Genomic DNA, 13,702 nt, shown 5'->3' on the forward strand with positions numbered 1-13,702 from the left:
TTTCCACGTAAGAAAACTAAAGCTGGCTCTTAGCTTTACAGTGTTCTGATTTGATGCTTGTTTACAAAACATATTGGCTTATCCCTGAGCTCTGTATGACTTTCAGTTATGATTTTAATTGCAATACAGGTTAATTGAGAAAATGTGGTGTGGTAGTAGTACGAGTATTGAAATTTGTAGTATTAGTCAAACTGCACTAAAAGCCCTTACTAATCCACGCTGCTTCTCGAAATTAGTCGGTGATTGTAAGACAAAACTGAACAGTGTTGCAAATCACCAGAAAGTTTGTCTTATTTGTGTACCTAGACATTGTGGTATTACAGGGAACAAGTTGGCTGATAAACTGACTAATGAATGATCTGAAAGCATATCTCTAGAACCACAACCCTTTCTAGGTATCAATTCAGCAGCAATTCAACTATGGATTGACGACTTCATGAGGTCTACTCATAGTAGACGTTGATCTATGTCGGACTTCTGCAGAGTAGCCAAATGCTTTGTGAAAGAACGAAACAGAAAATTAACGACCGATCTCCTAAAACTTAGTAATCATAGGGCACAACGCCTGTGGTCAGCATATGGCTATCATGGTAATCATTGGCGACCCAATATGGATATACTGGCTTGAGAATGAGGGTATTGCATAAGCATTTTATCTGTAGCTGTCCGGCGTTTTCTAGAATCATACTTAGGGTGATCCTCTTCCGGATCTCTTAAGATTCATCAATGAATCCAAAAGATTTGTGGAAGAGTGACCTCAAAACAATAAACTATCATAGAAGTACAATATATTAGAAAGGAAGAAAAAGGCCAGTAACGCACTATATGAATGTAAAAAGATGCTGGGAGTTACATGGGGTCTATCTCCTGCTATAATGTATTGGTGCTACTCAGCTATGGTAAAGCCAATATTACTATACGATGCTCTGGTGTGGTGGACTGCGCTAAGAAACCCGACATATAAAAAACCTATGGAAAGTATTCTACGTCTTGGTGCACTTTGCACCACAGGTGCATTGAGAACTACTTCAACGGCAGCGCTTCAAAGAATACTCAACTTACCAACAATTGACATTGCGGCGGAATGTCTAGTAGTTAAATCTGCCGTAAGACTCAGCGCAACAGACGAATTTACCTGTAAAACATTCGGACATAGCTCAATAGGCATTACATGGTCCAGACGAGCTATATGACTTCGAAATGCAATTGGGTGAAAAATTAATGAATGAAAGATGAATGAATAAAACCTAACCCAAATATTCTTAATATATTTACTGATGGCTCGAAAATGATGGACGGAGTAGGTGCAGGGATTTATTGCACAGAACTGGACATCAGGCGACCAATTAAACTCTCTGACCATTGCAGTATTTTTCAAACAGAGCATCGACATCGAGCAACTCCAACATAAACCTTTAAATACGGTAAACAATGCCATCGGTGCAGACATGAAAACACGGATAGACAGGAGATGGAATAATCTACCCTCTTGCAAAACCGGGAAAATCATGTGTACACAGAATGCATATAAATACGCCAGATTCGTACTAGTCCTGTCTAGAAATAAAATCAGAACTATCGTAGATATACTGACAGGCTCCAATTTGCTAGCGGCACACGCATACAAGATGGGAATTGCAAACAATGATAGCTGCAGATTTTGCAACGAACTAGAAAATCCATAATTTGGTGAAAGCAAAGTAACGGTACCACGATAGGCGCCATCTCATTATTCTTTCCATCATGACCAACAGCCATTAAAGAAGAAACAGGACCCCAACATTACCGTAATTATTGAGTGCGGCGAACACACCCTAATCACTTGTTCCACGCCTCTCACAATGACTTCTCACTCCTTTCAACTCACCTTCACTCCAGAGTACTGTTTACAAACGCGCGAAAGCATTTTGCTGAGAATAAACGCGAAAAAAGAAAATCGGTAATGGATTTCAAACGTAATAGTGTGATTGCATTATATTTGGCAGAAAAATCACAACCAGCGATTGTTCGAATCGTCGAGCACCCTAAAGTAAATAAAGTTTTTGTTAATCGCACCATTACTCATTGCAATGATACTGGTAGCATCGCTAAACGTCATGGAGGTGACCATCAAAAGACTGCAACGTCACGTGAAATGGTTCAAAAAGAGAAAAAGCGACTTGAGCGAAGACCCCGACGAAGTGCCAATCGAATGGAGAAAGAACTGAATATATCTGACCGTAGCATACTGAAAAATGATCTCAAAGCCAAGATCCAAATCTCAAGATATAAAAGGCGCATGATCTCACACCAAAGCAGCAACAAGTCAGACTTGAGAGAACGAAGGAGTTGCTTCGCTTGGCCGAAAGCGGTCAATTCCCGATAATTGTGTTTTCTGACGAGAAAATTTTTCAGATCGAACAATTCGTTAACTCCTTAAACGATAGGGTTTGTTTGATCGACCGTTCATACGAGAATTTGAGTCATCGATTGGCCACCAGGAGGCAACACCCGCCACAGGTAATGGTTTGGGCCGCTGTAACCGCAGATAGACGCTCTTCAATCGGTTTCATCGAGCCTGGCGTCAAGGTAAGTGCGAAATATTATCGGGAAAGTAATCTGGAGGATGCTTTGAAGCCGTGGGCAGATAAACATTTCGGTGGCATATCATGGACGTTTCAACAGGACTCGGCACCATCTCACAAAGCTCGAGTGAACCAAGAACGACTAAAAAACAACGTTCCGAACTTCATAATGTCCACACAATTGCTCCCAAATTCATCAGACGCGAATCCGATGGATTATTCTCTTTGGACCATTTTGGAGAGCAAGGTTCGAACTAAAAGATTCACCAGTCTCGAGGCGCTGAAAAAGTTATTGTCCGCAAGTGGGCCAAGTGGGACCTGCACGTCACACTCGGGCAGCTTGCGATTCGTTTCTGGGCCATCTCAAGGCCATATCCAAGGCAGAATATGGTCATATCGAACAAAAGTAAATTGATTCTTAATTTTGTATTATATTATTTTCACACATTTTTTACTTTGAATTGAATAAAAGTAATTTTTCAAACTAAATTTATGGTCACTTTAATTGGTTATGACATGACTAAGCGACAAATGCTGTAATGTTACGGCTTTGACGTTATGGCGTTATTTGCTGTAAGGCGAGCAGAGAAGTGACGAATGGCGAAGTCCTATTACTACTTACCGGCTGAACAACGTCTGATTGGACGAATGCTGTGAAGCGAGCGGGCAGAAATTGGCTGCCGCGGGTCCTCTGATTTGATTTGTCACCATAGTAGTATGATTTGTCATTCTTAGTACGATTAAACCTTACCTCGTTGGCAGTTAAAATCCTCAGTTCCTTATTGCAAAACTTACTGAACGCTATAAATTCTATAGGAACGCCAGTTTTTTTCAGATTTAAACCCAATATTGCACTTGCATTATGCTACTCTTAAACATTATACTTTTATTATAATTACTTTTCTATATTTTGTAAGGCTTCTCTCACACGAAATGATGAACAATAATTCATTTGAGTGTACAAGGTACATGAATTGTACATTTTACATTACACTAATACAATACTAGGCTTGTATATGCGACAGTAATATACGTACATATATGGTTTTAGTATATACACTCCAAGATATATATATATACAGATGCATTTTTGGTCTCTACATACTTATGTATGGAATTTACGAAACAATCCTACTCAAAGTAATTAGTAGGTTATTAGGCTGGTAAACATAGTATGTATGTGCATATCGATGGTCCTCTGCAATAACGAAACAACTCAAATTATAACAATTCTCAGTAGAGCCAATTGCTAATTTGGCAACCATTGCATCGGCCAACGGAAGATATAGCGATGTTCCGCATGATTGTGATATGATTATTTATAAACCTAGACTACTAAATAATTTAAATACATGAAATTTTGAGTTGTGCCATTATTGCAGAGGGCCAGCGATATATGAATGTATGTGGGTATGTGGGTTGGTGGTAATATAGTTAGTTACTACTAAATTTTAATTGATTACACGTAAACTAAAGTAGACTAATAAGTATAAAATTATTAGAATTAATTGTAAATTTCCGCATTTAGTTTTCTAGTGCAGAGCGTAATAGACTGTCGCGGTATTTGAAGCTATCGTCACGCAGGCGACCAAGCATTGAGATGCGTTTGCGGGGCGTGGGAGGTGGATCATTTTCTCGTGGAATTGACGGAGGCGGGGAGACATGTAAACTATTGATGCTGTTATCATCGCTGCACAACGTCTCGCTGGGCGAAGATTTGCCATTTGCATTTTGATGCAGCGATGAATCGACTTTTTCCAGGAGCCAATTAAGTGTGCTGGTATGCAGTGATAATGATGGTTTGATTCTGAATGATGTTGGCGAAGCCTTGGCTACTTTGTCGAGGAAGGTGTCATCCAGTAACGTAGAACGTAGACGCGCAGCTTCCAATTCACTGGTTTCGATAACCGGCACCGAATGGTTGTCAGCGCGTTGCGTAGAGATCAAGCGCGTCCGCATCTGCGGTCTTTCTGTGGGCAGCTCGGGCTGAGTAGCTGATGCCGCCGCGCCGCTACTTATTACTGAAGAAGCCAAACGTTGTGCAGCGCCACGAATGTGATCTCTGCTGGCAGCGGCACCCAAGAGCGACTCAATGCAATGAAGGCTACCATCTGCTGAGTTGGCATTCATTGTATTACGCCGCCTTAAGGTACGTGTTACGTCGCTTTGCACAACATTGTTATCCTTCTTCACCAAACTGGAGAGATCATATACAAAGTCTTTATTCTCAGGTTTAATGCGATTCCGTATAGGCCGCCTTGCCGGAGTTTTCACGCCACCTTGGCATGTTTCGTGTTGTGATTGTGAGCGTTTCAATTTCTGCCTTGTGAGTTTACTTATAACAACACTAAGACCACTCGAAACTGCAATTGTCTTATTGCGCTTTAAACGTTTCAGATTTGGCTTAGTTTCATTTAAGCTTCCAATGTCTTCGATTGACCCGTTCACGGCACACAAACTATTGTCCTCATCGAGTACAACAATATCGCCCTCGACATCCTCTCGGCTGTAATTCACTTCGTGCTCCGAAACAAATTCGATTGACATTTGCTCAGGATCACCTTTCATGCCGTGTGTGTTGCCCAAATGGTTGACAATGTCATAGCGTCGAAAAGCGCGATACTCGCACAATGTGCAACCAAAGCGTTGAGCGCGATAGTGGAACATCGATATGTGACGACGTAGATTGCTTAAAGCGGTAAATTGCTTATAGCATATCTTACAGCGACACAATAAGCGTTTTTCCATTGGCGCAGTGCGCATACGACGACCTGCCTTCTTTTCTGTGTCCTCTTCGTATCCTTCAGGCGTGCTCTCATTTGTAGCTATACCAGGCAAAATATCGGCATCACTTACATTTTGATCAACTGGAGAATCTGCAGTTAATTTTGATGGCGTATGTACTTGTTCAGCTTCAACCACGTCCTCCTTAGCTTCTTCAGTGCCAGAAGCAGTCAAATCATCTTGGTCAATTGTAACCGTTGTAAGGCCCACTCCAAAATCCTGCCTGCCCAGATTGGCGAACAACTCATTCAAAAGTTCCGTATCGGGATCTTCGGCAACAACTGCAGTCACACTTTGTAGGCGCGTCTCTTTCGAAGATTGCGGTTTCGAACGTTTCGTGCATGCACTCATGCCGTAAATAGAAGTTTTTTCAAGAGCGCATTGCTTTACCTCACAGTGCTGCAGGTGTGTAGATAGTGCGGCACGGCGTTCAAACGACTTATCGCAATAAGTGCAAGTAGATAATAGTTTTTTGGGTTCCAAATCGCTACCATCACTACCAGTGCTGCATTCAGATTTAACTTTGGCAGAAGTACAAGGCACATCATTGCATATTTCCTGTTTAATTTGCACCGTGTCGTCAACCTGGGTAGATACATCCAAGTCCGTGCTAATTTTACCTATACAAATTCAATTAAGAAATTTTTAATTCGTTACACGCAATTAGTTAAGAATTTGAAATGCTTACTCGTCAATATTTTTCGATGCTTCATTTTCCTCTTCTTTGATGATATGCCAATGTTTTTGGACACACAGTTTTCTTGGGAGATGCCTGCCTGCTCAACAATTACAGCCAATGTAGCTGCCTTGTCCACCTCCTCTGGCTGCTTACCATAGGCTTCTGCGCATGTATCGGGCACTTGAGCCATACTTTCTGTCGGCGCTTGCAATTTTATGCGTTTGATATCGCGTGTCTCATCAATACCTGCTGCAAGTGTTTTACTTAAAATGTTATGCTTAATTGGACAGTGCAACAGATGGGTAGACAGAGCTTCAATGAGCTCAAACATCTTTCCACAGTGTTCACATTTATGATAACTATGAGAGAGTGTACGCTTTGCTCTTATAATAACAGTATGATCCGGCATTGTTTGCGTTTGTTGTTCTTGTGTATTCTGCTCCACTGTCGATGTAAATACCGTTGGTCTACTGTTTTCAATAGAAATAGCAAAGTTATTAATACAAACTGTAGCACTGAAAAGGTTTAAACAAGCATACGTACGTGTGATCTTGCGAAAAATGTATTTCAAGCTCTTTGGTGTTCGAAAAACTAAGAGTGCAATCATCCTGTGGGCATGCCAACATGTTTTTTATCTTTTCATGTTCTACCAGCTGATCCGTGCATTCACCTGAAAGATAGGCCATTTTTATTAATAATTCAGAAAATCTCTTTGACTTTACGCTAAAATGAGCAACACCACAAAATGTTTTCTAAAGGGTGTTTTTTTTAGAGGTTAGGTTTTCAAGTTGGCACTACTTTTTTCGTAGATGGTCTTTTTGACAGCTGCCACTTGATTTATGCTCAGTTTGGTTTGCCATTTCATAATGAAAAGACTTACACCTGAACAACGTTTGCAAATAGTGCAAATTTATTACGAAAATAATGGTCCGGTTCGCGCGACGCATCGAAGAAAATTTTGTTCAGCGATTAAGCTCACTTTTGGTTGAATGGGTATGGCAATAAGCAAAATTGTCGCATTTGGAGTGAACATAATCCACAAGCCATTGCTGAAACGCCGTTACATCCTCAAAAAGTCACTGTTTGGTGTGCTCTATGGGCAGAGGGAATCATTGGTCCATATTTCTTTAAAAATGAAGCCGGCCATAATGTTACAGTCAATGGAGAGCGCTATAGAGCCATGATTAATAACTTTTTCGTGCCAGAATTGGACGATGTTGATGTGGACGACCTTTGGTTCCAACAAGACGGCGCTACATGCCATACAGCCAACTCAACAATCGATTTATTGAAGGAAACTATTGGTGAGCGCATTATCTCGCGCCGTGGACCTGTGGCGTGGCCTCCAAGATCGTGCGATATAACACCGCTGGACTATTTCTTGTGGGGCTATGTGAAGTCGCTTGCCTACGCAGATAAGCCCGAGACGATTGACGTCTTGGAAGAGAATATTCGGCGCGTTATTGCTGACATACGGCCCCAATTGCTGCAAAAAGTGGTCGAAAATTGGGCCTCTCGGCTGGAGTTTATTCGAGCCACTTGCCCGAAATCATTTTTAAAACATAATGGCAAACGCTTATCTTTATAATAAAGCTAAATTCTTGGCCATAACATTAAATTATATACGTTTTATTTCATCTTGAAAACCTAACCTCTAAAAAAAACAGCCTTTATTTGTTTCTTTCATGCAAAAAAGTGTGCACTAACAATTATTGTTACAGTGGTAAATGTGGGGTAGGTAGAATTAAAAAAATTTTTTTTTTTTTTTTACATTTTCTTAAAGTATAATATCTTAAAAATATTTTGTGAAAATTTGAAGAGAATCCGACAAAAACTTTCCGAGTTATCCAACAATTAACAAAGGGCGCTTGGGCGCTGCGAAGCAGCTAGCAAAACTTTTAATGCGTTTTTCACAAAACTATGTTTTTTGAACTGGTGATCACTATAACTTTAAAACCCGCTTGGTAGGTTTCAATAAAATGTATACTGTTTTTGAAAAACATAAAAAACTCGTGCCTGGTCGAAGAATTATTTTTTTCAAAAATTTCGATTTTTTTTTTTAAACAATGAATTTTTGGTGTTTTTCTCGAAAATCTGAAAAATATTTACTGAAACCGCCATATTGTTAATTTACAAAAAAAAAAAAACATGGATCAGGCACAAGATTATCTGTTAATGAAACTACTTTCTCATATCTGATTGATTTTAGATGAATCTCCAAGGACTTGTGATGATCTCCGGTAAAAACGGGCTGCACACAAACAGCGATAACTTTTACATTTATTATTTTTTTTTTTTAATTTTGCTAATGTCAAGTCGAAACATGACGTATTAATGCTATGTTTTTATTTTTGTTAAATAGAGCAATCTGACTACCCCTAACCCCATAAGGCCTCTTCCTTTCGCCAAGCGTGAGCAAGTGGCGAATAGATGCAGCAACTGGTATAAATAAACATATCTTGGCATCGCTGGAATAGAGTTATAGTTGTTTTATGAGGTAAAGCCATACTCGCTAACGGCGAATTTTACTTGATAACTTTGTTATAGCTTTCATATGCAAATTTTTTGTCAAGTTAATCGAACATAGAGATAGACCATTCCCACGACAGTCGATTCTACGTAACCGGAACGACCCGGATTTATATCCGGCCAAGGACTGTCACTTCAGCAGCATTCCCAGTATATGTATGGGGATTGTTTATGCTGCTACAACAACAACAACAACACAGAAATAGCGAGCGGAGAAGTGGGAATAGAAGGGCCTATAATCTCAAACACGTGAAATTATTTTAACCCGGTTTTTTAGCAATTTCCTAAGAACCCAAGCAAATTAGCACTTTAAAGTATACATCAACTCAAGCAGGTGGCGTTTTTCATGAACGACAGCATTGATTAATTCATAATTAATCAATTAAATTATTGTACACTTTAAATCTAAGCATTACGGTTTCGATTTAGTCCAATTATAGTAAATTCTGAAGTAAGTATTGCCTAATGCTAATACTGTTCCATACTCCCTAGCCATGTAATTTGATTCTCTAGAGATAGAACTTATGACATGCAGCTAGTAGGTCACGCACTAATACACTCGGCTACGGCAAATATGTTTTGAACTAAATACAAATAGAAGAAGAAAAAAAAACATATAATGAAGATAAGAATTTTTTCGTTGTTGCATGATCGTGTGGAAAATGCAGCCATATTAGTGTTTACTATTCGCTCCCCTGCACTTACTAAAAACCCCCACTCACTCATGATTAATTTTTTTATGACTCAGTACAAAGACATCTTCAGTTTTGACTCGTTTCTTTACGATAAATGTAAAATATATGTCGATATTCCTTAGCTTTGGAAAGCAACCAAATATATTGGTTAATATGCCAGGTTCATTCAAGCGAAGATTTTAAAATATTATGCTCTTACAACATACATAACTTTTAACATATAAACGCATGTTCACTAATGAAAGATCCACTAACACAAATATATCATCAAAAATAATAAATTGGAAAATCAATTTCGGCGCATAACTCGTCTTCCAGCAGAATAATGAAGTGTATTTCTTACTAAAGCTGATGACATTCGATATATTCTTTGCAAAAGGGGTACTACACCTGTACAGTAGAAAAAAATCACAAACGAATATACCAACACTACCACAGTCAACTCCGTCATATCTATATGCATGTAGGTTATGTTCTTAATGTGTATGTATAACTAAAAATATTTTATATAAAATTACCAGCTAATGCTTTTTCACCCATAAGTTCACTACTTTCACACAAGGTTCTGGTCTGTTGCACAGCTTCACCAGTTTTTTGCAAAACAGATTCACATCTACTATTTGTATTGTTACAAATTTCTTTGGCGGCCATTACATGACTGCTCTGTAAAGAGAAACAAAAAAAATATGGTACAAAAAACAAGCATGATGAAATATGCACCATCGCCATTTTATTTATTATTCTAACAATTAGCCAGTCACTTACCGAGAATCCATTGTAATTATTGCCCTCTTTTTTGTCATCATGGCTACGAACTTCGCTCCGACAAAATACTCTTTTATGACCAATAAACTGCGTCAGGCTTCTGAACATATTGCGACACTTTTTACATTCATATATCAGACTACATTCTTTCAGCAATAATTGCTGAACCTGATAACAAAAGCAAAATATAAATAAGATCAATTTGGTCCAACTTTAAGCAAAGTATATTGAAAAATAAACATTATGCATGACCTACTTTTATACATGTAGGTTTAGTTACTCCATCAGCCCGTCTAGCCCTAGCTCGATGGCTCTAATCATGAATTTTATCTACATCATAACACGAACAATGATCTTACCTCTTCATTTCCATTATCGTACAACAGCTTTGCCTCCTTAAAGCTGTCATCATAGTTGGGTTGCATTTGAGGACGCATCAAAAATATATCCTGATACTCTTCAAGTAAAGAAGCCTTAGCTCCTATATCCTCAGATAATATCTGTTCCGTATCGGAGCTATAGTAATCTGACGTGCGCTTTCTCATGCTTGCAGCCAGCAGGTCACGTAGTCGCCTTTAACGATACACACTTTATTGCTGCGCTCAGTCGCTAACTCTGCTACTGCGCTGCGACTGCTCTCAATATTTGTTTTTCTATGTTTTTTGTTTTCTTACACAACCGCACCAAGCAAAATCTGAATTCTAAATCACCGCCTGTGTTAACACTATCACTAGCGCCAGCGTTGAAGAAACGAATGCAGTTGCTAGTGTCGCTGCACTGCACCCAACAAAACACTGCGCTTTAAGACACACCGTGTCACTTTTTTGCAAATGCCAATTATGTACCAGGAAAATGCATTTTACAACTCACCGCAAAGCGTAAAAGAAGCACAAATACTCTATTTTCCTCTACCTGAACGAATTTTCCGATATTTCTCCGTGTCTTCTCTCATTGTTTTTAAACACACACCGCCAGTGGTGCCAGATCAAAGCGTAAGCGTAGTTTGCAAAATAATTCCCTAAGTTGAATTTTATTTTAATCGTACATCAATACGAATAATTGTATTTTAATAATTTTCCATTAAACATCGGATAATAACATTTATTTATTAATTATTATATTCAATCTATAAAAACGAGTGCTCTGCTCGTGAATTACATGGAACGAAGATTGATTAAATAACTTATCCCCTCGTTTCATTTTATTTGTTACTGTATTCTCTATGGTTTCAGTTCATATACATTGCACTAATTTTTATTATTAATTCCTCGCGAATATTTAGCTGCCAAAGCGCAATGATTAATAGATAGATTCACTTTGTTTAGCTGTTAATGAAAATATTAGTCACGAATACAGAATTTATGCTTCAACGTAGTATGTATCCGTACCGCTTCTTCGATTTCTTGCATCCGTAGTCTACCTGCAGTTGCAGTTGTTTTTGTTATTTATTGCTTCTTTACTTGAGTACACCACAGTCATTGACAAGTTTGCATAAATCCCGTGCATAATTGTAACTAGTCACTCATTTTTATATGCTTCAATTGAAGGAAATTCAAATAAACGAAGCACAAATTATTTATTTCAGTATATATAACAATATCCCAAAAGCTTCAAAATTTTCAGATTGTATTTTATTTATTTTCAGTAAATGTTAACTGGTAACCTTGTCTAACTGAGCGCAATCAGATGGCACGATCCAAGGCACGACGGGTGCGTCTACATTGCAGCGCATTGGTGGGTCTTCATTCACATGGCACCCCGCGAAGTTTGTATGCAAGAATCATGAAGGAATACAAGATTACACAGATTGCCCTAATTTATGTGAATTGTGCGAGAGAACTAAGAGAGTGTCGAAAAAGGTTAACTGCCTTTGTAAACAAAAATAAAAAGTTAGATTACGTTAATGATAAGACATATACGAACGTTGTGTGTAAAAAGGTGAACAAAAAAAAAAAAACTATAATTAAACAGTCACTTAAAAGGATTTATAAAAGTTGTACTTGAGAAAAAAAGTGAGATACATTAGTACTGTGATATATTTTATACATAGTTTGAAATATGTTGATTTTAGATGATAAATGTAATTCATAACTTGTCAAACGTTAAATATTTGAATGAATAAAATTAATTAACAACATGAATCAAAATTTTCAATGGATTTCTAAGCATTCGATCTCAAAAAGGAGCCAACGCAAAAGAGAACAAAAATTCAAAACTTGCAGGTTGCACTATTCACAGAAGTTAAAAAAATATAAAATTTGGTATTTATATATTTTGTGAAGGTAGTGCGCACTTTTACCATGCTAACTTTTTCGTCCGTGGTGAAAATTCTCAGTCTCTATTTAGTCATATTATATTAAAAAAAGTTAAAATAAGCGCCTGGGAGCTTATTTAAAATCACCCTTATGCTATCGCGTTATTGTGAATGAGGGATTGTAATACTGGCAACTAGATGGCACACATACGCCAAGCGTATGGCAACTCCACCATCAGCTGTAGGAGTTTGACCGCAGAGCGGCGCCCTTTTCCATCCGGCGATGATAAAACAAACAATTGTTATAGCCGTTATACTAACGCCATAAAAACAGCTTTTTAATTATAAGTAAAAAAAATAGTTTGTTATACGCAAGCAATTTATACCCCACTTCTTTAATATTTCAAGAAAAACTAAATATGTATATTTGAAAAAAAAAACTGTGAAGTGTTACTTATATTTGTAGAAGTCAACTAAATTTCGATAGTGCGAAGTATTCGCCCAAATTTATCCGGTTGTCACCACACACGTTCATATGTACGAGAATGACTCTTGACTGCCCGCCAGTTCGCCACAGTCGAAATCTGACTGGTTAGCTCACCCCAATACAAGTACAAGGTAAGTATAATTTTTTAAAAAGGAAACATTGTCAAACGCTTTAGTGATTCAGTTCGATCGCCAGTTATATAAGCCCTTCCCAGAGCTGGAAGTCTTGTCACCTTTTAAGGGAGATGATAACGCTTGCAGGTACAAAATCATCGGCAGCAGCAAATAGAGTGCTCTGCTACTGGTCATCATATAAAAGGTGGTCAATTTAGAAGCGTCGGATTTAAAATTGAAAAAAAAACAACGAAAATTCAAATTGATTGGGCAGTCTTTATTATTTCTGTGTGGAACCATTCATGTAATTTATTTTTTAATCCATTTGAAATGTTGCCCGTAACTGCTCCCTAATTTAGCCATCCGTAAACACTAATGTTGGCTTCCAATACCTCAATCGATGCTGGTTTATCAACAAAGTATTCAGACTTTGCATACCTCCACAAATAAAAGTCCATTTTTTCTCGAGCTCTGTGGCAAGTAGCGACGCCCGCCATCATATTGGAACCAAATGTTGTGGAGGTCCGACATCACGGCGCCAGTTTCGTTTTTTCGAAGAAATATGTGCCAATGATTACTTCCGCCCAGAGGCCGTACCAAACGGTTGTTTTCAATGGATGTAAACGCTGTTCTTGAATGGCTTCGGGTTGCCCTTCAACTCAAATATGGCAATTTTGCTTTTTGACGTAGCTATTAAGCCAAAAATGGGCCTCATCGTTGATCGCCATAGTTGACCTAAGCGCGCGATACATAATATAGGGTGGGCCATGTAAAATTTGCTTTTTGAATCGGCTATAAAAAAAAAACTAATCAATATTTTTTCAAACTTTTT

At 38.3% G+C, this 13,702-nt stretch overlaps 1 protein-coding gene and 1 long non-coding RNA gene across 2 annotated transcripts; one reads left to right on the forward strand and one right to left on the reverse strand.

Moving 5' to 3' along the window:
- Positions 1-3,430: 3,430 nt before the first annotated feature.
- On the reverse strand, positions 3,431-10,947 carry LOC128855269 (uncharacterized). The gene is made up of 6 exons (XM_054090018.1): positions 10,376-10,947; positions 10,017-10,184; positions 9,770-9,914; positions 6,571-6,697; positions 6,037-6,497; positions 3,431-5,968 (listed from the first exon to the last, which is right to left on the reverse strand). Exons 1-6 carry the CDS (start codon positions 10,559-10,561, stop codon positions 4,089-4,091), a joined length of 2,967 nt encoding a protein of 988 aa, XP_053945993.1. The 5' UTR covers positions 10,562-10,947; the 3' UTR covers positions 3,431-4,088.
- Positions 10,948-12,547: 1,600 nt separating this feature from the next.
- On the forward strand, positions 12,548-12,888 carry LOC128855271 (uncharacterized). Its single transcript, XR_008453706.1, has 2 exons — positions 12,548-12,618; positions 12,737-12,888. It is a non-coding gene; the product is annotated as an uncharacterized LOC128855271 (long non-coding RNA).
- The last annotated feature ends 814 nt before the right edge of the window (positions 12,889-13,702 follow it).

Source organism: Anastrepha ludens, chromosome 2, assembly GCF_028408465.1.
Source record: "Anastrepha ludens isolate Willacy chromosome 2, idAnaLude1.1, whole genome shotgun sequence".
Classification (NCBI taxonomy): domain Eukaryota; kingdom Metazoa; phylum Arthropoda; class Insecta; order Diptera; family Tephritidae; genus Anastrepha; species Anastrepha ludens.